We start from the raw sequence: 25,473 nt of genomic DNA on the forward strand, positions 1-25,473 counted from the left end.
ATATAAGGGAAGATGTTTATTAATCGGAAAAAGTTCACTCTTACTAAGATTTAATTTATAACCTGAGAAAAGACCAAATTGTGCTAATAACTCTAAAACAGCAGGAATGGATCTCTCAGGATTAGAAATATATAAAAGTAAATCATCAGCATAGAGTGATAATTTATGGGACTTTAATCCCCGAGTTATCCCAGTAATATTTGAAGATTCTCGAATAGCAATTGCAAGAGGTTCTAATGCAATATCAAATAATAGGGGACTAAAATACTTGTCCTAAGATCGAATCCTGAAGGTTGATCGGTAGTCCAAGCCTACAGATAAATGAAGGCCTGAATAACTGTCCATAGGTGTGGGCTGCTGGGAGGGAGGAATGAGGTGTTTTATGGCTGTTATTTTGTCACTTGTTATGTTCTGTCAAGTGTTGTGAGCATGCTATGTTGGCACTGATATGTTTGGTGACACTTGTGGGCTGCCACCAGCAGACCCTTAGGCTGTGGTGGATGTTAATGCAAGTGATACATTTTACCGTGTTTTAATGTACATGTGATAATAAATCTGAATCTCAGACTCAAGGACCACTGAGGCTCAGGTGCATTAGAGGAATGAGAGGAAGAGACCTCATTGTAATGTATAAATTTCTAACAGGATGCAGGATGCATCCATTTCTAAATGGATGCAGGTAGGTTCAAGAACAAGGGTCACAATTTCAAACAAGGGCTAAGACATTTAAGACTGAGATGTGGAGAAAGTCTTTGGCTAAAGAAATTCCTCAACATCTTTGTTCTAAAAGGACACCACTCTATTCTGAGGCTGTGTCCTCTGGTCTAAGGCTCTCCCACCATCAGAAACATCCTCTTCAGATCCACTCTATCAAGGTCTTTCACCATTCGATAGGTTTCAATGAGGTCATCCTTCATTCTTCTGAATTCTGGCGAATGCAGGCCCAGAGCCATCAAATGCTCTGCACGTGACAAGCCATTCAAACCTGGGATTATTTTCATGAACCTCCTTTGAACCCTCTCCAGTCTCAGCATATCCTTCCTAAGGGTCTCAGACCTGCTCACAATATTCCAAGTGAGGCCTCATCAGTGCTTTATAAAAGTTTCAACATTATATCCTTGTTTCTATTTTCCAGTCCCCTTGAAATGTATGCTAACATTGCATTTGTCTTGCTCACCACAGACACAAACTAATCTTTAGGGAATCCTGCACAAGGACCCCCCAAGTCTCTCTGCACCTCAGTTTTTGAATTTAGAAAATTCAAAATACTCTCCATTTAGAAAATAGTCAACCCTTTCATTTCTTTTACTAAAGTGCATGGCCATACACTTCTCGACACTGTATTCCATCTGCCATTTCTTTGCCCATTCTCCTAATCTGTCTAAGTACTTCTGTAGCCTCACAGCTTCTTCAAAACTATCTGCTCCTCCACCTATCTTCATATCGTCTGCAAACTTTGCAACAAAGCTATCAATTCCATCATCCAAATCATTGACATACAAGGTAAAAAGAATTGATCCCAACACAGAATCCTGTGGAACATCACTGGTCACCTGCAGCCAGTCAGAAAAGTCTCCCTTTATTCCCATTTATGCCTCCTGCCAATCAGCCACTTTTTAATCCATGCTAGAATCATTCCTGTAACACCACGGGCTCATAGCTTGTTAAGCAGCCTCATGTGGCACCTTGTCAAAGGTCTTTTGAAAATCCAAGTATACAACGCCAACCAATTCTCCCTTGACTATCCTGCTTGTTATTTCTTCAAAGAATTCCAACAGATTTGTCAGGTAAGATTTTCCCTCAAGGAAACCATTTTATTATGTTCCTCCAAGTACCCCGAGACCTCATCCTTAATAATTGATTCCAAAATCTTCCCAACCACTGAGGTCAGACTCACTGGCCTACGGCTTTCTTTCTTCTGCCTCTCTCCCTTCTCGAAGAGTGGAGTGACATTTGCAATTTTCCAGTCTTCCAGACCATTCCAGAATCTAGATATTCTTGAAAGATCATTACTAATGCCTCCACAATCTCTCTAGCCACCTCTTTCAAAACTCTGAGGTGTATACCATCTGGTCCAGATGACGTATCCACCATCAGTTTCCCAAGAACCTTCTCTCTAGTTATGGTAACTTCACACACTTCATTCCCCTTGACACCTGGAACTTCCACCATACTGCTAGTGCCTTCCACGGTGAAGACTGATGCAAAATACATAAAATACTTATTCATTTTGTTGTTCCCCAGTACTACCTCTCCAGCATTGTTTTCCAATGGTCTGATATCCACTCATTTCTCTTTTACACTTTATGTATCTGAAGATACTTTTGGTAGCTTCTATATTATTATTGGCTAGCTTACTTTCATATGCCATCTTTACCTTCTTAATGACTTTTTAGTTGCCTTCTGTTGGTTTTTAAAAGTTTCACAATCCTCCAACTTCCCTTAAATTTTTGTTCTATTGACTTTGACTTCACTTGTTAGCCACAGTTATATCATCTTCCCTTCAGAATACTTCTTCCCCTTTGGGATGTATATATCCTGCCCCTTCATAATTGCTTCCAGAAATTCCAGCCATTGCTTCTCTACCATCATCCCTGCCAGTGTCCTTTTCCTATCAATTCTGGCCAATTCCTCTCTCATGCCTCTGTAATTCCCTTTACTCCACTGTAATACTGATACCTTTCACTTTAGCTTCTCCTTCTCAAATTTCAGGGTGAATTTGATCATATCATGATCACTTGTCCCCAAGGGTTCTGTTACCTTAAGGTCTCCAATCAATTCTGGTTCATTGTACAATACGCAATCCAGAATAGCCGATCCTCTAGTGGGCTCAACCATGAGCTGCTCTAAAAAGCCATCTCGTACGCACTCTAGAAATTCACTCTCCAATAATCCAGCAACATCTGATTTTCCCAATCTACCTGCATATTGAAGTACCCTATGCCTATTGTTACATTACCCTTTTGACATGCAGTTTCTATCTCCTGTTGTAATTACCACATCCTTACTACTGTTTGGGAGTCTGTATACAACTCCCATCAAATCTTTTCACCCTCGCAGTTCCTTAGCTCTATCCACAATGATTCAAAACCTTCCAACCCTATGCTACCTCTTCTGGCATTCTGTCTGTTCTTTTGATGCAATGTGTATCCTTGGACATTAAGCTCCCAGGTATAAACCTTCAGCCATGATTCATTGATGCTTACATCATACCTGCCAATCTGCAATTGTGCTGCAAGTTCACCTACCTTATCCTGTTGGAAATAAGGGATGATAAGGAAACATTCATGTTTATTTGCAGGTTTCTCACCACCTGTTTTCGTAATGCTCCAAAGCATCTTATGAGAATCAATCATTGCCACGACTACTGGAGGATTCAGGCCTGTTTCATCTTTTAAAAGCAACAAAACAGAATTTCATGTTATTATTAAACCCATAATTGATCATTTGAATCACATGTAGTCTATTTCAATGGACAACTACATACATGGCTCTGCAGAATTTTCCTTCATGGGTCATACACTCAGTGGCCACCTGCTTGTTAATGCAAATATCAAATCAGCCAGTCATGTAGCAGCAACTCAATGCATTAAAACTTGCAGACATGGTCAAAAGATTGTTGTTCAGACCAAACAGCAGAATGTGAAAGGAACGGCTAAGTGACTTGGACCATGGAATGATCATAGGTGCCAAACAGGGTGGTTTGAATGTCTTAGAAGCTGTTGATTTCCTGGGATTTTCATGCACAATAGTCTTTCAGAGTTCAGAGAGAATATTGCGATAAACAAAAAAAATCCAATGAGCAGCAGTTCTGTGGGCATAGTTGCCTTGGAATACTTTATATTTTATTGTCGGCAAACAATTGATACTAGAACGTACAATCATCACGGCAATATTCGATTCTGCGCTTCCCACTCCCTGGATTACAAATCGATAGTAAATATTAAAAATTTAAATTATAAATCATAAATAGAAAATAGAAAAATAGAAAGTAAGGTAGTGCAAAAAAAAAACCGAGAGGCAGGTCCAGATATTTGGAGGGTACGGCCCAGATCCAGGTCAGGATCCGTTCAACAGTCTTATCACAGTTGGAAAGAAACTGTTCCCAAATCTGGCTGTATGAGTCTTCAAGCTCCTGAGCCTTCTCCTGGAGGGAAGAGGGACGAAAGGTGTGTTGGCTGGGTGGGTTGTGTCCTTGATTATTCTGGCAGCACTGTTCTGACAGTATGCAGTGTATATTGAGTCCAAGGACAGAAGATTGGTTTGTGCGATGTGCTGTGCTGTATTCACGATCTTCTGCAGCTTCTTCTGGTCTTGGACAGGACAACTTCCATACCAGGTTGTGATGCACCCCAGAAGAATGCTTTCTACAGTGCATCTATAAGAATTAGTGAGGGTTTTAGGGGACAGGCCAAATTTCTTCAGTTTTCTCAGGAAGTAAAGGCGCTGGTGGGCCTTCTTGGCAGTGGACTCTGCCTGGTTGGACCAAGTCAGGTCATTTGTGATATTGACCCCGAGGAACTTAAAGCTTTTGACCTGTTCAAAAGGTCATGACTTTACCTCATAATTCATCCAAGGTTTCCGGTTAGGGAATATCTGGATCGTCTTGCGAGTGTGCATTTCCAAATAAAGTCCGTGACAGCTGAGGCATACACATTGAGGTTAGCTGCCGAGTCCTTGAATACTAACCAGTCCACTAACCTCATCCGTTTCCTCCATCCAACATGACACTACTTTTGACACTGTGACCTTCCGTTTCAGTTTCTGTTTGTAAGCCAGGAGGAGGAGTACAGCCTAATGGTCTGATTTTCTGAAGTGAGGTCGTGGGACGGAACGGTACGCATCCTTGACTGCTGTGTAGCAGTGGTCAAGTATATTCGGGTCTCTAGTGGGGCAGGAGACATGTTGGTATAACTTTGGCAGTGTCTTTCTGAGGTTGCCCTGGTTAAAGTCCCCAGTTGTAATGAGCAAATCCTCTGGATACCTGGTCTCAACTTCACTGATGTTGGCATACAGTATGTTCAGAGCACACTCCATGTCCGCCTGGGGGGGAATGTAGACCGCTGTCAGTATGACTGAGGTGAATTCCCGTGGCAGATAGTAGGGACGACACTTCACCAATAGGTGTTCCAGGTTCGGGCTGCAGGAGCTTGTCAGTGCCACTGTGTCTGAGCACCACGCAGTGTTGATCGGTAGGCAGACACCACCTCCCCTCGTCTTGCCCAAAGACGCCGTGTGGTCCATCCGATGGATCGAAAATCCCTCCGGTTGGATGGCACAGTCGGGGGTGGCAGGGGAGAGCCAGGTCTTGGTGAAACGGAATAGACAGCAGTTCTGCATCTCCCTGCAGTAGGCGAGTCTCCCTTTAAGATCATCTGCATGGTAATGAGTGAGGTCAGAGGAGAATGGTCAGACTGGATCAAGCTGATGGGAAGGTGACAGCAACTCAAATAAGCATGTGTTACAACAGTGGTGTGCTGAAGAGCATCTCTAAATGTACAACACGTCGAATCTCAGAGGGTGGGCTATAGCAACAGAAGACCATGAACATACTCAGTGGTCACTTTATTAGGTACAGAGGTACCTAATACATGTGGCCACTGAGTGTAATTTCTTTTTCTCTACAATAGACTTAACAGATTTACAAACAGTATAATAAAGTCTTGTGAATTAAAAAGAAACATTGGGCTTAAACAATAAACCAGAAAATTTAAAATAGTTTGGGGAAATTAAATCAATAAGTTGTTTAACAGTAGAAGTATTGCAAGTATATCTGTTAGTTGCATTCATTACTGATCCACCCGGACTGTCAGATCATTCTTTTTGATCATGGCTGGTTTGCCCCTCTTTGGTGCCAGTTCCCAATAACCATGAATTTTCTACTTCTTTCAAAAATTCATCTTCTGCCTTTGTAAACATTTCAAATATTCACATCCCATAACTCCTGAGGTACAGAATTCCAAAGATTCACCCCACTTTGCGATAAGAAACTCCTACTCCTCCCGTGAGGCTGGGTGTTTTGTGACAGCAAACTTTAAAGAGGGAATGGATGACAATCAGCAACAAAAGTGAACAAACAGGCAGGACCACTCCCCCAACCTCCCACCATCTAACCCTGTGTTCAGTTCTGATACTGAAGCAGGTTTCTCCCTTGGCAGATACAGGGGACTCCACAGAGAAGCTGATCGCTATTTCTGCGGTTTTACTGGTAATTCTCAGATAGCGTAGGTGCAATCTCAGTTCCAGGAAGATATCACTACACCAGGGAGATGATGAATAGCAGTTGCTGTGGCCCATATCAGTAGAGAAAGGGATGAAATATTGCAAGTAGAATTAGAAAAGATTAAGAAGATGGATCTCAAAAAAAAAAGCAGTTTCTAGATTACTCCTGAGCTATATGCCAGAATAGATAAACAAGTGTCTGGAGTGACAATGCAGGAGGGAGGTCTTCAGATCCCGAGGACCTTGGGGCCAATCCAGGAGCTGGAAAGTTTACTGCAGCTTGTAGGCAGCTGGGCACATGGGGAGGGACAAATAAGAAGAGCAAAAGGATTGAGAATAAATAACACAGAACTAAAAAGTAAAATTTGAAATAAGGAACTCCAGAAAAAAGTGCAAGAACATTCACAATGGGTTTACAGTGCATGTGTGTTAATGTGAGAAGCATAATAAACAAAGCAGGTGAAGTGTTGATACTGTTGACGGGAGATATAACAACAATGGAGAGTAACTGAGATGAGTGAAAAAGAGCAGGAATGGTTTCTAATTATCTGTGGGTACAGATTTTCAAGAACGTTAGCTTGGAGGAGAGAATAGATTGGGTTTATTATCCTTGGAGAAGGCAGAGGGAAGATCCTATTGCGTTATATGTGATTACAAGAGATCCCCCCCCCCCCCCCAAACCTTGGATGAGATGTCTACAAGAGAGGCAGGTAGTTTAGAGGGGATTGGAGGAAGAATTAGAGGGTGGCTGAAACCTGGAGCATGGTGAGAGGGGATAGCAGATGTAGGTGCTCTTCCAATACTGAGCACTTGAAATGCCATGCAAGGTTAGACAGTATAAACATAAGAGGAATAATGCATAAAAAGAGGTGAGACAACAGATGGATACACAGTTCTTTGGAAGAGTTAGGACTAATAAAAAATGTCATGCTGAGCTTCCTAAACAGTAGAACAGAGTTCAAGAGCAAGAAAATCCAAGTGAATGTTTATAAAACGCTGGCCTGACCATAATAGTGTTTTCATTACTCTGTGCCATTCTTCAAAATGATGCAGAAGAAATGAACCAAAATGATTTCAGCATGGATGGATTTTAATTTTGTGGATAAACTGGACAGCAGTCTACAGCAGACGCCTAGAGCAACAAACAACAGAAAGGCCGGTAAAGATCGACAAATCAGGTTTACCAGGAAAGTTTAAGGCATGGATCTTCCAACATGGGCTCATAACCAGACAAACGTGGCCAATGATGCTGTATGACATTGCCCTGTCAACAATCGAGGGCATGGAGAGGAAGATAAACCGGTATCTGAGAAGGTGGTTAGGAGTACTGCAGTGCTTCTCTTCAACTGGGCTATACAGCAGATCAGCCAAGCTCCGGTTGCCCCTCTCCTCAGTTGTAGAGGAATTTAAAGCAGGGAAAACGCACCTCATCATAACCCTCAAAGACTCCAAGGACAACAAGGTTAGTGAAGCAGGAGTCAAGATACAGACAGGGAGCAAATGGAAGGCGGCAGAGGCAGTAGAAGAAGCAGAGTCCCGACTTCACCACAGAGACCTTGTCAGAATAGTGCGCAAGGGCAGACAAGGCCTCGGATGTGAGTCAACAATCAGGTGGAGGGAGGCCAACCCTAAGGACAGACGGCACTTGGTCCAGTGGGAGATAAGGAAGAGGAGGCGGCTAGATATGTGTGAGCAGTGGAGATGGGGAGTCAAGGAACCTGGACAAAGTGGGAAACAGAACAGAGAGTGTTGACATGGGATGACATATGGAAATATACATCTTTTCAACTCCAGTTCTTACTGAGGGCTATGTACGATGTATTACCAACTCCAACGAATCTGCGGAACTGGGGAATAACAGAAGATCCAACGTGCCATCTGTGCCAGAAACCAGCCAACCTAGAGCATATTCTTTCTTCATGCCAGGTTGCCCTTTCCCATGGATGGTACAGATGGAGACGTGACCAGGTTTTGAGAGCACTCGCCCGCACTTTGGAGACAGAGAGGAAAAAGGACCACAAAAAGGACAGCCAACCAAACTTCATCAGGACCAGGGAACATGCTGCAGCAACAAACAAGCGTAGAGACGGTATCCTGAGCATGGCAAAGGACTGGGAGATGAAGGTCGATCTTGAAAAGAAGCTGGTGTTCCCACCAATAGTAGACACACACTTCGACCAGACGTTCTACTATTGTCAGAGAGTGCAAAGAAGCTTGAGGTGATAGATCTAATAGTGCCATGGGAGACCTGATGCCAAGAGGCTCACGAGAGGAAGCTTGCAAGGTACGAAGACCTGGTGGCAGACTGCAGACGGCAAGGCTGACAGACGTGGAACTCCCTGCCGAAGTGGGGGCAAGAGGATTTCCCGCCAGATCATGCTGGAAGATGATGGCAAGGGAGAACCAGGAAGAGAGCCATTAACACCATGGCCAAGCAGCAGACAGAGCGTCCAGTTGGCTTTGTCAGCAAAGGAATGACAGTAGCTGGATGTCTGACCGTCGGGGGTAGAAGACATCACCTTCTGCTGTCCCACCATCCTGAGGATGTTCCGGGTTAGGGGATGAAACGTCTGAAGACCGATGGACCCAGCTGATGACTCGAAGGTCCAGCAGCAGAAACATCACAGCTGTTTAAGATAATGGAGAAAGTACAGTTTTTCTCCTTCAAACAGAGGTGGCTACAAGGACATGCAATTAGAGGTAATTAAAACTATGAAACGGTACAGGAGGAGATGTGGATAAAATGTTCCAGCGGTAAAGGGGTAAAGAACTAACAAGTATCAAATAAAGGCGATTACCACAAAGACCAAAATTGATACAAGGACTTCTTTTTGCTTCATACAGTAATGATTGGGGTTTTGAGTGCGTGAGAAATACTGGAGGGTACATTTCATGGCAGCATTCAAAAAGGAGCGGGATAAGGAACACATCTAAAGGCTGATTAAGGACAAGTTGCAATGGTCTTTGTTGAGCTGGTGCATACTTGATGAAGCAAATGGTCTTCATCCTTGCTAGGACTTTGTAAATTGCAGATTATATTTGTCTCTGTTCCAATAAATGTTTTACTTCCTTTAAAATTAATTTTAATGACAAAACAGTTGTAATGCAATATCCTAAGAAAAACTTTATTTACAGTTATGAAATTAGAAGCTATTAAAGTATAATTGTAGAGAAACTGATTGGAAGTATGACAATTTTTACATATACAGGTTTCCCCCGCCATCCGAAGGTAGAGCGTTCCTATGAAATGGTTTGTAAGCCAGAATGTCGTAAAGTGAAAAAGCAATTACCATTTATTAATATGGGAAAAATTTTTGAGCGTTCCCAGACCCCAAAAATAACTTACAAAATCATGCCAATTAACACATAAAACATAAAATAACAGTAACATATAGTAAAAGCAGGAATGATATGATAAATATACAGCCTATATAAAGTAGAAATACTTTTCTGCAGCACTGTCTAGCACAGCGAAAATCTCTCGGAAGCACTCTCAGCAGAAACAGTCTCTCCAGTAACCTTTAAGCTATGAAGCTGCCAAATCATACCAAATAACACATAAAAATACACAGCCTATATAAAGTAGAAATAATGTATGTACAGTGTAGTTTCACTTACCGGAATCGGGAAGGCTCCAATAAATTGCAGTTTCATCACAGTTAAACACTTGCTTATATGAATAACCACCTGACGCAATCGGCAATCACCTCTGATCTGGGCCCACACTTACGTGCTGGGCGGCACCTAATTAATTAGCTTGTTTATTTTGGCTTTTCTCTTAAAGATGTGCTGGGTGTGTTCTGATTACCGCTGCACCACTGCATGCTTCGCGGTAATGTATCGGTTGGCGGCCCAGAGGTTGGGGACCACTGCTTAAACTATGAAGCCGTCCTCGCCTCAGAAACCGATCAAACCACCCATGACTATCTTTAAATTCCACTTTCATCACCATCGCCCAGTGCTTTCTGTTTCGGCTTATTAAAAAGACTGACTGATTTATCCTTAAGTATAAGAAAACTTATCGGAACACCATGCTTTGTACACGCATCAATCCACTCAAGCAATAGACTTTCCATTTTATCCATTATTGGATGCTGACTAAGAGAGACCACTTTGCTACAAGCAGAACCAACAGTAACATCGGCAGCTTTCAAAATTCTTTCTCTCTGAGTATAAAGAGTGCGAATGGTGGACGCAAACAAGTTCAACGCGCGGACAATGTCCTTACTTCGTTCACCAGGATCAAAACGCTTAATTATGTCTAGTTTTACGCTAAGTGTAACACCCTTACAAGCTCTTTTAGGCTTTTCCGATACCTTAGAACTCATCTTGCTAACGGATGCACAAAATAAATTGAGATAAAGCACGTGTTTAAGCAATGCCGGCTAGAATGCAGTTCCGGGGGAGGAGCTTGGCTGTTCGGGCGCTTGCTGCCTTTTTTCGTAACAGTGACAACACCTTCTGTTAGTGAAAACAGGTAACTAATGTAGGTCTTTTGTCACAGTGAAGTGTCGTAAAGCGAACGTTCGGAAAACAGGGGCCACCTGTATATTATTTGTTCAGAAAGCTCTGGTAAATATACAATTTGTTATAAATAGGAAACTGGAACTGGTATTCATTATCTAGTGAACAACATGGTGAAGGCACAAGTGTTTATATATATTTGATGGATAAAGCATACACCGATCTGTGACTGATTTTGTAAATGCTGAAACTTGCAAAAGTATATGCTCTATTCCTTATGGCACAAGTCCTACAAATGGACATAATGAGGTTGGCATCCATAGATTTTGATGTAAGTTCCAGTATTTCAAGTTGGTTTCAAATAGTTTAAAAATAATTGGAATAGCAGGCAGATTCATTGTTAGTGCTCAAGTAAATGGAAGACTGTCATAAAAGCCCAGTGTTTTACTGATGCTTTTCAGGAACTGGAATCTGCCATTTTCACCTTTGATTGGAGATACCTCAATATGGTTAACTTTTAACTGTTGTGCATATGATCCAATAGGAAATGAGTATAAATGCCTGCATTTTCAGACATTCACATCCTATGAACAAATCTATATACAAAAAACTTTCTGCTTCACATTGGGATAAAATCTTTCATGATGTTTCTTTATTGTTAACATTTTAGTCTGGTGTCTTTTGTTTGTAAAGCCTTTTCAGCAATGTCCACACGTTCCTTGAGCAAATTAGCTTGTTCTGAAGTGCCCAGGCTGGAGGCATTCTTTAATAAGAAATGGGAAATGAAGAGTTTCAGACCTTCTCGTAACATTGCCAGATTTGGAATTCCAGAGATCCTGTAAAAACAAAATTCAAAGGTCTTTTGAAGAACTCAATTTCAGTTTGTGTCAGTGGTTGTAATATTTGGGGCATTCTGCTATGCAGTTCTTAAACAGAGAACAAAATTCAGAATAAATAGCTAAGATTATTTAAAATTTGTAACTTTTAATAGGCATCTTCAGTCCAATGTCAGATATTTACAATAATGTGGCAAATCTTCTGCTGAAATATGAGACAAGTAACTGGGCAAATCCTGAGCACAAATTGTAAAACAGTATCCTGCTACGGAGCCACCAATAATGTGATTTCAGTGCTGCCTTAATTTTAGAGATACAAACAAGGAAAAAGGTCCTTTTGTTCAACAGAGTTCAATGCGGTCCTCATCAGAGAAATAAAGCACAGAAACAGGCCCTCCATCAGAGGATGTAGCAACACTACATTTGAGACTTCTCTAAGGATTATCACCTTGTCATGGTGGCGAGGCTTGTGTGATCCTGAGGTCGATGCCACCCAGAGCTTAGCTCCTGGTAGGATCACCCATGGTGGTGAGGTCAAGTAGGAGGTTCCAGACAAGGTTCCAATTGTTTTGCAATCCACGCCACTGGACTCTGACCCCGATCTGTCAAGGACGTCTGGTGGCTGCCCATACATCAGTCTCCCCACATTAAACAAAAACAAGCGCAGACATTTGCCATTAAAGGAATAACCCCTTTGAGAGAACATTTGGGAGTCCAGTAATTGCACTTAATATGGGCAAATGAGATCAGCATGTCAGAATAGACATAATGGGGCAAAGAACCCACTTCTGTGCTGTATGATTCTATGGGTCTCTGCCAACCATTAACCACTCACATTGCCTTGCTCCAGGCAAATGGAAGGCAGCACCCCAGTGAGTCAGAAGGGAATGCAGCACACATTACCTATTAAGCCAGATTGCTGAACCATCAGAACTTCTGAATGGTTGGATGGTGGATTATCAGAGTTATTATGTATAGAATAAAATTACCTTTGGAAGATTGCTACTAATTCTTCTGGTTCTGTATCCATTAGTAGCTTATGGAGAACCTGTCTCAAGAACTTGACTCGAGGTTTATCCAGCTCACTGAACTCAATCACCTGCAATATTGGAAGAGATGATTTATGCATAAAGATTGCTTTCATTAGAAAAATGAGTAGGTGTAGTTATTAAGCACATCAAGCTTGCTTTGTCATTCAATTAGATCATGGTTGACCTGTATAATTACATCTCACAGTACGGATTAGATGAGCCAAAGGGCATGTTTCTGTGCAGTAGTGCTATAGGACTCTAATATTCAATAAAAATGCAAGTTTTCTAGATTTACAATATTCCTCTTCCAGAGCCCTGCCTCCTGAATTCACCTGTTCAGTCCAGATTTAATTTTAAAGTTGCACTGCTTGAACCACCAACTCCTCATACCCCAATAGTGGAAACAGATCTATGGCTGCACTGGTGATGTGCTGGAAGAAGCCCTGTGGTGTATTAGGTCTGGATAACTGGCAATCTTACAGCATTGGAAGGTATGCTCCAATGTGCAATTAGCTCTTGTCTCTATTGAATCATCTCAAACAGCACTATTAGTTCATTCATTTATTTTCTTTCCCCCCTTCGTGGTTAATATAGCCTTCACTGAGTGATTGGCATGTGCTTTATTGGTGTTATGTCCAGAAGTGGATTCTGACCAGAAAAAATGTACTGGGATAAACATGATTTAAAAAAAAAAGTTTATTTGTATTTTGTTATCTTTCTCTGATACAAGGTAGTCAATTAATCAATCTATTTCCTATTACAGCCACCTGTGTTTGAAGGGACATTTTATGGCATAGAATTTTCTAGACAGGAAGTGACAAAGACTCATCCAGTTCACAGACATCTCGGTAGATGCTTCATTAAAAATATTTAATTAATTCTTAGAACATGGGCATTGGTAGCAAAGCCAGCATGTCTTGCCCAGTTTTAATTGTTTGAGAAGGTGCTAGTGAGCTGCCTTTCTGAATTGCTGCTGTCCTTCTGGTAAAGGTACTCCCACAGCAGTTGTGGAAGGATATCCAGGATTTAGACTAGCAATTTGTAATGTGAAGGGTTGGCTTATTTGTTGGTCAAAAGCCACTTCCAATGTGCTGGTCATTGATTGGCCCATTTGTTCCCACTGGTTGTCTTTCACGCCACAGCACTGGCTTCCGGTTCTGGGCATTTCAGGGGTATAACAATAGCTCATGTGAAAGACTCGGGCCTCTTTCCATTGTCTCCAGGGGCTTATCATCACACTGCGGTGCTGAAAAGGCATTGGGCAAGTGTGCCCTTGAGCACACTTAGCTAAGTTGCCGATTGTTGAATAATTAGTTTGTAGTTGTGCAACTTAGGGAGACTTAAAGTACCTGTTGAGCTTTAGTGTTGTAGTTTTTGTAACTTAAGGTGGCTTAGATGTTTGGTTGAGTGTTTTATTGTCTGTAAATAAATGATTAATGTGCTTATTCATAATCAGTGACTTCTGTCCCACTCACCAATTCTGTGAACCTGCTTCTCTGTAACACCATTACTGAAGGATGGTGGTATATTTCCAGGTCCATTGAGATGTGACACAAGTGGGACCCTGCAGGCAGTGGTGTTCCCATGTGCCTTGTCTATCTTAGTGGCAGGGATCACAGGTTTGAGGTGTGCTGTAAGAATATCTCAGTTAAATGACTGCAGGGAATTTTGCTGATCTGACATACAGCAGATACTGCCTGCTCTTGGTGGAGGAAGGGAATATTTAAGTGTAGGTGATGGGATGCCAATCAAAAAGGCTTTGTTCTGGATAGTGTCGAACTTGTTGGTCATTATTGGCACAGCACTCTTCTGGTGATGAATCTACTGTGGAATCTACAGACAGGTAGGTGGGTGGTGACACGAGGTACTATGCCTCTTCCACTGCTTTTTCCATATGCCCCTATTCAAAGAATTAGGATTATCGTTGTCATCACTGAATGGTCCTCCTACCACTTTTTCTCCAAGGATTTGAGAACATTTTGAATATTTCCCTTGGGACACTGGGTAATCTCCTCCTGAGGTAAAGTTGGAATAGTTCATCTTTTGCAGGAATCTGCTGTTGGGTATGCAAAGGATGTGATTTGCCTAATGGCAATCACTGTTGATGGTGCTGGCCTGGGATAGGATGCTAATGCTGGTTCTCTTATCCTGATTGTGGATTTGGAGGATTTAGCAGAGACAACATTGGTTGCATCTTTCCAGAACAGTGATGTACCTTGAGATAGACCAAGTCTTAGAAGAGATCTTTGCTATTCAGTTGAACATGAGTTTTATGCTGTATTTTACAATGGGATCTGCAAGCATCCTCTTCTTTGGCTAGTCAAAGGCTGCTCTGCCATAGTGAAGGCAATGATGAACTTTATCATCGATGTCTGGATTTCATCAAGAGGATACCTGGGAACCCACAAATACCTGGGAAAGACTCCCCATTATCACTTTCAACAAAATGTATTTCTATGTTTAGATACAGCGCAGAATAGGCCCTTCGAGCTGTGCTGCCCAGCAATTCCTCAATTTAATCTTAGCCTAATCACAGGACAATTTACAATGACCAATTAACCTCCCAACCAGTACGTCTTTGGATAATGGGAGGAAACCGGAGCACCCGGAGGAAACCCATGTGGTCATGGGGAGAATATACAAACTCCTAACAGGCAGAGGTGGGATGAGTAATTTTTGGGTGGAGGTATAGACTGTGGCTACGACTTTCATTCAACACTGGAGTGAGCATTATTTATTTGTTCAATTCAAATAGAGCAAGTTTGTAGGTTTCAAGCTGAGGATGCATCATCATCAATTAAATTGAGTTCTTACTTCACTTCAATAGATGACAACTGAGAACAGTGTTCCTGGATTGCAGTGAGGAGTGGAATTCTATCCATCTATCTATATACACACACATATACATACACTGCACTATAACCGACTGCTGACTAACTACAAAAACTAAAACACAATTGTGATAGTTAAGGCTCGTATCAAGAGATGAGATTGTGGTTTTAGAGTTTTTTCAACTATACAATCATATTTCTTAACATCTCATGTTGAAAGGAAGTATTCAGCACAATGTTTTACTGCAGAATTGGTTATTGGTCAGATTGTAACTCATTCAACCCAGCACCCCACTACATTTACAGTGATGATACAATTTACTTTTGAAATTAAGACTTCTTAATGATGCACACAAAGACCCTCATGATTCACCTTTTGACCACTACTCATTACCCTGATAAAAATCTTTGCTATATTTTCTATTTCACACTTCTGTGGAAACTGCGTATACCTTTACATGAAAAATATATGTAAAGATTGCATTATTATCTATTATTCTAGATTCCCAGACAAGATTACACAAGTTATTCAGGTAACACAGAGATATGTTTGTTTTCCACACTCAATGTTTAATATGGCTAGTGCTAGTTGTAACAGTGACCTTTCAACAGAGTAAGATATAAAGTTACACATTGTGCCATAAAAGAAGGCATAAAAGAAGAAACAATTAAATTATCTTGAACAATGATCAATTGCACTTTAAACAGTATTGAATTACTATCCGCTATGCATTTACCTTAAAGATGGCTAGAGACAGCACTTTCTTACTGAGAAGGTGAACAAGAAGATGAACCAAATTTGTGGTTGCCAGACTGGTCATGCCCTTCAATTCCCGGAAACGATCCCACAAGCTGAATTGGAACGTCATCTATTCAAGATTAAGAATTGTGAGTTGGAATATTAAAAATCTCTGCAGATAGGTAATGAACTGAAACACTTTTAGGAGTCAACAAGACTGAGAACACAGGTCTCCATCTGCAAGATTTTAGATTATTAATTCAATTATACTGCACAAACTTTCCCACTCTCAAACACATAGATTAAAGAGTATTTTAAATTTGTAATTAAAAATGAAAGTAACCACACATACTATTGAAGCACGAGTTTCAGAGTACAGGAGACAAACTGCCACCACTGTACATTATATTCACCCCTACTCCTGTCATTGAAACTACAATGTTAACTTCTCAAGCTATTTAAATGGTTCCCAACAGTTTGCAACAGATTAATATGGAAACAGAACCCAAATGGATAGAATGAATCATTTGATGCCATCAACATTCAATGTCTATTTTGAGAATGTTAGTAAATAAGTTTAAAATTGAATCCAAGACTATTTAAAAAGTGTGGATAACCTTGTCAATTAGTATTTGCCCAGCAGTGACTGATGTCGAGATAGGAAGCCATATCTGAAATTAATTCTTCACACAAAATGAGATTTGTTTTAAAGAGAGTTCATCATATTGTTATCCGTCTACAGATCCTCCTTGGGTTATGATTGCCCGACTTATGGACACTCCATACAAATGAGAGAGCATTTGGGAAACAATTTCTGTGGGGCTGCACGCATCTTGTGCTGGGTGGGAATGAAGCATCTTCATGCCACCCCTCACCTTCACCCAACTATACGCTAAAACAATTCAGGGCAGGATCAAGTGAAGCAGAGCTGGGAGCTTTGAGCAGATACGCTCGCTGAGTCAGTGAGGTCAGGTGGCGGTCGCTGTTCCCACACCTATTACAGTTGTGGTATGGTAATGTAGTAGTTGGCGCAAAGCTTTGCAGTGATCACAGATCGGATTCAATTTCCACTGCTGTCCGTAAGGAGCTTGTATGTTCTCCCCAAGACAGTGTGGGTTTCCTCCCGCATTCCGAAGATATATGGTTAGGACTGGTGAGTTGTGGGCATGCTATATCGGTAGCAGAAGTGTGGCAACACTTGCAGGCTGCCTTCACTTATTTGATTTGACACAAACAATGAATTTCACTGTATGTTTCGATGTACATGTTACAAATAAAGCTAATCTTTTAGCTGTATCTGTGACCTCCTTTCACATACTATTTTTGTTCATTTCTAACTTATAAACAGATCTTAGTAACAGAACCTGCATAGTTAGTATATTAGTTATTGAAAATTGTGAAGCTATTTATTGCAGTAATGCTAACTGATACAATCATAAGTACATTATTGTATTGTTAGAACTGCTAAAACCTTTCAGACAATCTACTTCAACGCCAACATTACATCATGAAAATCCATCAACTTATGTTATTAGAGGAAATGGCATCTTTTACAACAAGGCAAAGTACCAATATCGTGATATGCTAAATGGAGGTAAAATGCAATTTAACTTGCAGTATATAATATAACCTGTATTATAATGGAAGAACTTTTTCGCTGACATCCCTCAAACTGTTGACATGTGAGCATTTACTTCTCAAGAGCAGCTTTAAGCACAGGGATTAGTGCTTGCAGAAAACAAATATTGAGGGCGGTCATGTTTATCTTCAACGGAAGAATCTTGTCAGGTAAGTGCATTCTAATTCACTTGTAAACTTGTACAGCTGAATGAATAGATGTAATCAACTAGTTTCAGAAAGGAATGAAATATACAGTATAATTTAGAGGAAAATCAACTGTCACTTTGGATTACCTGGCCACAATATCAAGATGAGTAAAGAATGGCACCTTTTTGTCCCGATGTCTGTAGTAACTAATTTATTCCTAAATAGCTTTAGAAAAAAATAACCCAGTCCATTTTTGAAGGCATTTCACACATGTTCCTTTATGGGAAATCTGCTGTATTTAACACCATAATAATAAAACAATACACATTTTCACAGGTTCAATAATTTTCAATTAGCACTTTCCAGATCTAGGCTTTCAGAAAAGTGTCCGTGTGGCAGAGCACGGCAAAGTGTCTGTGTGAAGAGGATGTAAGGAGGCTGCAAGGGGATAGAGATAAATAGAATACAATTTGGGGAAACAGAATTTTCTATTTTGGCCAGAAAAACAAAATGCATTATCCAAATGGTGAGAGTTTGTTGTGCTCTGAGATTCTGCCTGATTCACTATTTGCCAACACAACAGATATAGCAAGTTATTAGGAAAGCTATCAGAGTGTAATTGTTTGTTGCTGGGGGACTAATTAACCTACTAACTAACACCTTTGGGATGAGGGAGGAAACCCACAAAAGAATCAGCAGACTTGGCACAGACACCATTGACAGCCAGGATTGTGGAGCTCTAATGCAACATCCCTGTTAGCAGTGCCACCCCATGCACTGGCAAAATCACGTTCAGAACACTGCCTATGATAATGATTTTAATACAATGGAAGTAGTTCTAAGAAAGTACACTGGACTGATACCTGGAACAGGTGGATTTGTCTTCTAAAGAAAGGTTGGACAGGCAAGCTTGTTCCCACTGGGTGCAGAGGAGTAAAATAGGAACTGATTGAAACACTCAAAACTTTAAACTTTAAAGAGCTTACATGTGGAGAAGCTGTTTTTGTCCATGGAAAAACCCAGAACTAAGAGTTTCAACCCCCTCCCCCAAAGAAGGTCACTGGTTTTTGGAAATCCCTTCCTCAAAAGGCACTGGAATCCGATTTTTTTACAAGCTGGTGAAAGGTTACAGTAGATAGAAATGAATAGAGAGTTGGGGGTCACAATTAGATTATCTATGATTTTATTAATTGGGTCTGAGTGGCTTACTCTTGCTCCTGAGTCATATTTGTATGTAATTTGTTCTCATCAGTATCTTAAAAAAAAACAGTACAAGTTCTATGCATCCAAATAAAGTAGGGTTTGTAACTTAGGACTCTGAGTTCCAGGATCAGGTTGTTCCTTTGAACAAAAGTATGTTAAAAGGCAGGACACCCAAAAGTGGCTCAAGACGATTTATTGTAGGTTAAATTAACTAATTTCACTTTACAGTTGAGTCAACGCCCAATGGAAGGGATACTTGGAAGGTCTCTTCAACTACAAAACCATTAATGAATTCACTTGGGCAACCTGGTTGGCATGGACAAATTGGGCAAAGGATCTTCTATCGCTCTGACTTGACTGATGTGAGTGCCCTTGACCCTAGCAGGCAGGAAATTATTACTGCCTGTCTCACTGCCACTTGTGATAATAAGAAGTTTAAAATATAAGGAAGTAGGAAATATGAGCAAGAATACATACAAAAATGCAAGTAGGAGACTACTTGGCTCTTTGAGCCTGTTAGCCTTTTAGCAGAATCATGAATGATCTGAATGTAGCCTCAGCTCTACGTTTCCACCTACCTTCAAGAATCTGACTGCACCTGGCTTAAACTTATTCAAAGACTCTCATTCTACCGCCCTAAGGAAGCAAGTTCCTATGACCTGCAACTCTCAAAATACAATTCACCCGATTTCTGAAGCAACACACACAAAATGATGGAGACGCTCAGCAAGTCAGGCAGCATCCATGGAAATGAACAAACAGTTGACGTTTCTGGCTGAGACCCTTCTTCAGGGCTGGAAAGGAAGGGGGAAGATGCCAGAGTAAAAAAGTGGGGGGAAAGGAAGAAGGATAGAAGGTGACAGGTGAAGCCAGGTGGGTTGAAAAGATAAAGGACTGGACAGGAAGGAATCTGATTGCAGAGGAGAGTGGACCAAGGAGAAAAGGAAGGAGGAGGGATTCCAGGAGGAGGTGACAGGTGGGAGAGAAGAGGCTAGAGGCCAGAGTGGGGAACAAAAGGAGGGGAGGGGGGAGCAAATTTTTTAGAAGAAGAAGAAGAAAAAAAAAATCGATTTATGCCATCAGGATGGAGGCTACCCAGATGGAAAAAATGTTGTTGTTCCTACACCCCGAGGGTGGCCTCATCTTGGCACATGTTGGAGTAGGAATGGGAATTAGAATGTGAATCTACTGGGGTCACCTATTGTGTCTGGTCCTCCTGATGTGGCTTCCTCTACATTGGTGACACCTGTTGTAAATTGGGGGACCAGACACAATAGATGACCCCAGTACCTCTATGAGCACCTTTGCTCCATCCGCCGAGGGCAGAACTTCCTGGTGGCCAGGCATCTTAATTCCGATTAGCTGCTGCCTCACGATTCCAGGGATCTTGGTTCAATCCTGACTTCTGGTCCTATCTGTGTGGAGTTTAAGATTAAACTTCAACCAGATTCTTCCAGCATAGGACTAGCCGTGTTCTGTCACTAATTTATCAATTGCTGTAATAAATCCTAATAACTCAAAAGTTGGGGGGGGGGGGGGGAAAGAGTAATTTCCTGGGATCTGGCAGCATAATTACTGTTGGCCATCAATGGGCCAATGGAGTGAATATTCCTTTACACTGGGATACCAAAACTAAGAATTATGTTCCAAGCTGGTGCTAATGATGACTGATGTTGTCAGGCTCTTAATATCTTTGTGTAAATTATCTGAACAACAAGGCAAGCAAATGAAATTAACAGCAGACATCATTATTGCATTAGTACTGGGATTGCTTGCCCAAGGAGTTAGTCAGCTCTTGTTTTATAATCACCAGTGTAAATGACTTGGCCATCAGAAGTACAAATTCTCTAATGCTTAAATAAATAATTCTGTAATGTTAAATATTGGCAAACTTTAAATTTCTAATTTTATTAACACTGCTGGTAAAAGGATTAAAATAATTAAAGATCCAGCAGCTTATGAACTATCAGAACATTGTAAATGTAGTATTACCTGAAATCTCCTCTCATATTCACAGAATTTTTCCACCAAAAAAGCATAAAAAGGATTAAAAGTCTTTTCTTGCAGGCAACAATGAACAAGGACATGAATAATCTCCCTTTCCTGCTGATCTTTCAGCCCAAGCCTGTGAAAATAAAAGTTAAATGTAAAATCTGGAAAATGGTTAAGCCAGGAAGAATTTTAAATATCTTTAACTTAATGGATGGCTGGGCAAATAGGTTGAGTAGAATCCACACAAGAGTGGTATCAAAGCTTTAATTGATGGCTGTGCTGAATAATATAAAGTTAATCACAGATAAAAGTACATTGATAACAATTTAGTGACAGCAGATGGTTAGAAAAATCATTACAATTAATCACTCGATAACATTTAGTTGCTTCGATGTCCTTACATTCTAATATTCAGAAATGGGGATAAATACATCAGTAAAAATTGATTTAGGAAACTTTTCCTATAATTTTCTATAATGCAACCTAGTCAATTCAACCAGTCATCAATTTAATGTTCTTGGCAATGGTTCACCACAACCTCTTTAAGAACACATTCATCCTGCATTGACTATAGAAATTAGGATGTTATGTCGCAGTTGCAAAAGACTTTGGTGAGCTGCGTTTGGAATATTGTGTTCCGTTTGGTCATCTTGCTATAGAAAGGATACCACTATACTGGAAAAAGTGTAGATTTATAAAGATGATGCCAGGACTCAAGGGAATGAATTATGGAAAGGTTTTCATTTGAACATAGGAGAATGAGGGGTGATCTTATAGTGGTGTATAAAATTTTGAGAGGCATAGATAGGCTGAAAGCATAGTCTTTTCCTCAGGGTTGGGGAATCAAGAGCTAGATGGATGGTATGGGTTTAAGGTGAGAGGGGAGAGATTTGTTAAGAACCTGAGGGACAACCTTTTCTCCCAGAGTACATGGATGTGAACAATTAGAGGGATATGGGCAAAATGAACTACCACAGATGGGAATCTTGGTTGGCATATACCAAATGGGCTCAAGAACCTGTGCTGTATGATCCTATGACGCCAATCCAAGGTACTTAACACAAAAGTGAACACAGTATTCCAAAAAAGGAATTATGTGCAGCTTCAGCTGTATGACTTTCACTGCATGGTATTCAAGTATAGGAGCATGATCGAGAGTGTACTGATCAGCTGCATCACTTCTGGTACTGGAAATGCAAAGTATCTGACCGCAAGTCCTTACAAAGGATTTCAAGGACTGCTGAGAGGTTCATTGGGGTCTCTCTTCCACCAGAGATACTTATCTGGAGCACTGCATATGCAGGGCCCTTAGCATTGTCAATGATCCCTCCTATCCAACCAATGATCTCTTTGACCCCCTACGATCAGGCAGGAGGTACTGCAGCATTAGGATAAGAACTATTAGGATGGGAAACAGCACCCCCACCCCCTAGGTCGTAAGACTACTGTACTACCAGGTCTCATCATCACGTATGAAGTGCCAGTAGCGTTATACTGTTTACTTTTTAACCTGAGTTGTAAATGGACCTTTTTATTAATTTATCTGTGGTAATATCACTTTCATGTGTTGTGTGTGTGTGTGTGTGTGTGTGTGTGTGTGTGTTTTATGTACTGTGTTGTGCACCTTAGTTTGTAGGAATGTTGTTTTCTTTGGCAATATACATGTGTACAGTTGAATAACAGTAACTGAACTTGAACTTGACATGTACAGGAGATAACATCCAATACAGGTTTCCCCCGCCATCCGAAGGTACAGCCTTCCTATGAAATGGTTCGTAAGCCGAAATGTCGTAAAGCGAAGAAGCAATTACCATTTATTTATATGGGAAAATTTTGTGAGCGTTCGCACACCCAAAAATAACCTACCAAATCATACCAAATAACACATAAAACCTAAAGTAACAGTAACATATAATAAAAGCAGGAATGATATGATAAATACACAGCCTATATGAAGTAGAAATACTTTTCCACAATCATTACTGAACTGTTTTCTGGAGCGAAAATCTCACGCATGCGTGCTAGGTAGAAAATCTCATGCAAGCGCTATTGGCAAAAACACGCGCATGCACTCTCCAGTAACCTTTAAGCTATGAAGCTGCCAAATCATACCAAATAACACATAAAAATACACAGCCGATATAAAGTAGAAATAATGTATGTAAAGTGTAGTATCACTTACGGGAATCGGGTCAGCGCCGAGCACACTGATGATGGTGTGTTAGACTGAGCCCCCCCACCCTCCAGGCTGCTGAGCGATACATTGCCGCGAAGAACGCAGGGGTCCAGCAGTAGCCGGGAGGTACACAGCTCACCTTTAAGAAAAAAGTCGAAATAAACATGCTAATTAATTAGGTGCCACCCATAATTGTTGGCCCAGATCAGTGCCTATTTCCAATTGCGTCGTCTCTGACCTGGGCTGACAATTACACGTCGGCGGCACCTAATTAATTAGCATGTCTATTTCAGCTTTTTTCTTAAAGATGTGCTGTGTGCCTTCCGGCTACCTTTGCATTCTCCGCGAGTCGGTATCTGTCCGCGGCCTGGAGGTTGGGGTGGTGGGACACTGGGGTGTCATCTCGTCGTCTGTTTCCATTAGAGCGAGCAGCTCATCTTCTTCTATCTCTGCCCGCCTCGATGTTGAAGGTCGAGGTTCATCGTCTGCTGTGGCTGATGTGGAAGGCTTGCTTGACTGCTGAGTCTCGCGGATTTTTCTATCATATAGTTCTTTAATAAGGACTCAAACCATCCTGCAAATATCCCCTAAACCGACGTACCCTTTCAAAATTAAAGCCGTACTTTATCATTACTCATTCGGTTTCGATTGTTATCCTTTTTTCTTCCAATTGCATCAGCTCTTCATCTGTCAGTTCTTGGTGATGGGATGCCAAAACCTCTTCCAACATCATCTTCGTCAACTTCCACAAGCCAAACTCACATTGTTCTTACTTCGTTCACCACGATCAAAACGCTTAATTATGTCTAGTTTTACCGTAAGTGTAACACTCTTACGAGCTCTTTCAGGCTTTTCCGATACCATAGAACTCATCTTGCAAACGGCTGCTCACAGGCTTGTGTTTAAGCATTGCCGGTGAGAATCCGGGGGAGAGCGGCTGCTCGGGGCGCACTGAATTTTTTTTCGTAACAGTGAAAACATCTTCTGAAAGCGAAAATAGGGTACTAATGTAGGTCTTTTGTAACAGTGAGGTTTTGTAAAGCGAACGTTCGAAAAGCGGGGGACACCTGTATTCACTTTCCCGATACTCATGACCTGAAATATTAACTTTACTTCTCTTTATACAGTCGCTGCCTAACCTGCTGAGCATTTTCTATTTTTACTTCAGGTTTCCAGTATTTGCACTTTTTAAAAATTTTCATCTAATATTAAATTATTTTTGTTAACCCGTCTTATAGTGTTTGGTTATTTTCTCTGCTCATCTCCAAACTCCTACACTCAACACCTCCCTCTGCAACTGGATCCATGACCTCCTGACCAAATGACCACAATAAGGATAGACAGCACCACCTCAACCACAATTATCCTTAACACCCTCAGTTATCTCGAGACTGTGTGACCAGATTCTGCTCCAACTCCATCTACAAGGTTGTAGATTACACGACCACAATGGGCTGAATCTCAAATAATGATGAGTTGGAGTACACAAAAGGGATAGAGTAGTGGCATGATGTCATGATTTAGGGTCAGCATGGTAACGTAAGGCTATTACTGTGTCAGTAACCTGGGTTCAATTCCACTGCCAATTCTAAGGTACTTTATATATTCTCCCTGTGACAGCTGGGGCTCTCCAGGTGCTCTGGTTTTCTCCCACATTCCAAAGACATACAGGTTAGTGGGTTAATTGGTCACGTGGGTGTAATTGGGCTGAAAGGGCCTGTTACTGTGCTGTACCTCTAAATAAATGAACAATCTTTCCCTCAATGTCAGGAAAACCAAAGAGCTTGTCATTGACTCGGGAAGGAGGCTACTCCTGTTTACATCAACGGTGCTGTGGCTGAGAGTGTTGAGAGCTTCAAGTTCTGAGGTGTGAACATCAGCCTCTCTAGTCCAAGCACACAGATATCGTGAACAAGAATGCTCACCGACATCCCTACTTCCTCAGGAAGCTAAAGAAATTTTGTATGCTGGGAAAAGCACCTTCTCCTCGTCTCTGTCCCAAGTCTATTCTCCTAATCTTGAGACTATATCCCCTTGTTTTAGATTCATTTTCCTGTCCATCTTATCTAATCCTTTCTCATTCCCAGAATCAATTTGATGAACTTCCTCTGCACCGCCTCCAAAGCCAGTATATCCTTCACAAACAAGAGAAAAACTGCAGATTCTGGAAATCAGAGCAGCACACACAGAATGCCAGAGGAACTCAGGGGTA

At 41.1% G+C, this 25,473-nt stretch overlaps 1 protein-coding gene across 1 annotated transcript in view; it reads right to left on the reverse strand.

The window, feature by feature from the left end:
• Positions 1-9,302: 9,302 nt before the first annotated feature.
• Positions 9,303-25,473, reverse strand: part of nom1 (nucleolar protein with MIF4G domain 1) — a 67,164-nt gene continuing 50,993 nt past the window's right edge. The window contains exons 8-11 of the mRNA XM_063044421.1: positions 21,086-21,218; positions 16,122-16,253; positions 12,512-12,621; positions 9,303-11,522 (exon numbers count right to left, since the gene is read on the reverse strand). Coding sequence (XP_062900491.1) covers positions 11,345-11,522; positions 12,512-12,621; positions 16,122-16,253; positions 21,086-21,218 — 553 coding nt within the window. The 3' untranslated portion in view covers positions 9,303-11,344. The remainder of the gene's footprint in view (positions 11,523-12,511; positions 12,622-16,121; positions 16,254-21,085; positions 21,219-25,473) is intronic.

The sequence above is a fragment of the Mobula hypostoma genome, chromosome 3 (assembly GCF_963921235.1).
Source record: "Mobula hypostoma chromosome 3, sMobHyp1.1, whole genome shotgun sequence".
In the NCBI taxonomy this organism is placed as follows: Eukaryota; Metazoa; Chordata; class Chondrichthyes; order Myliobatiformes; family Myliobatidae; genus Mobula; species Mobula hypostoma.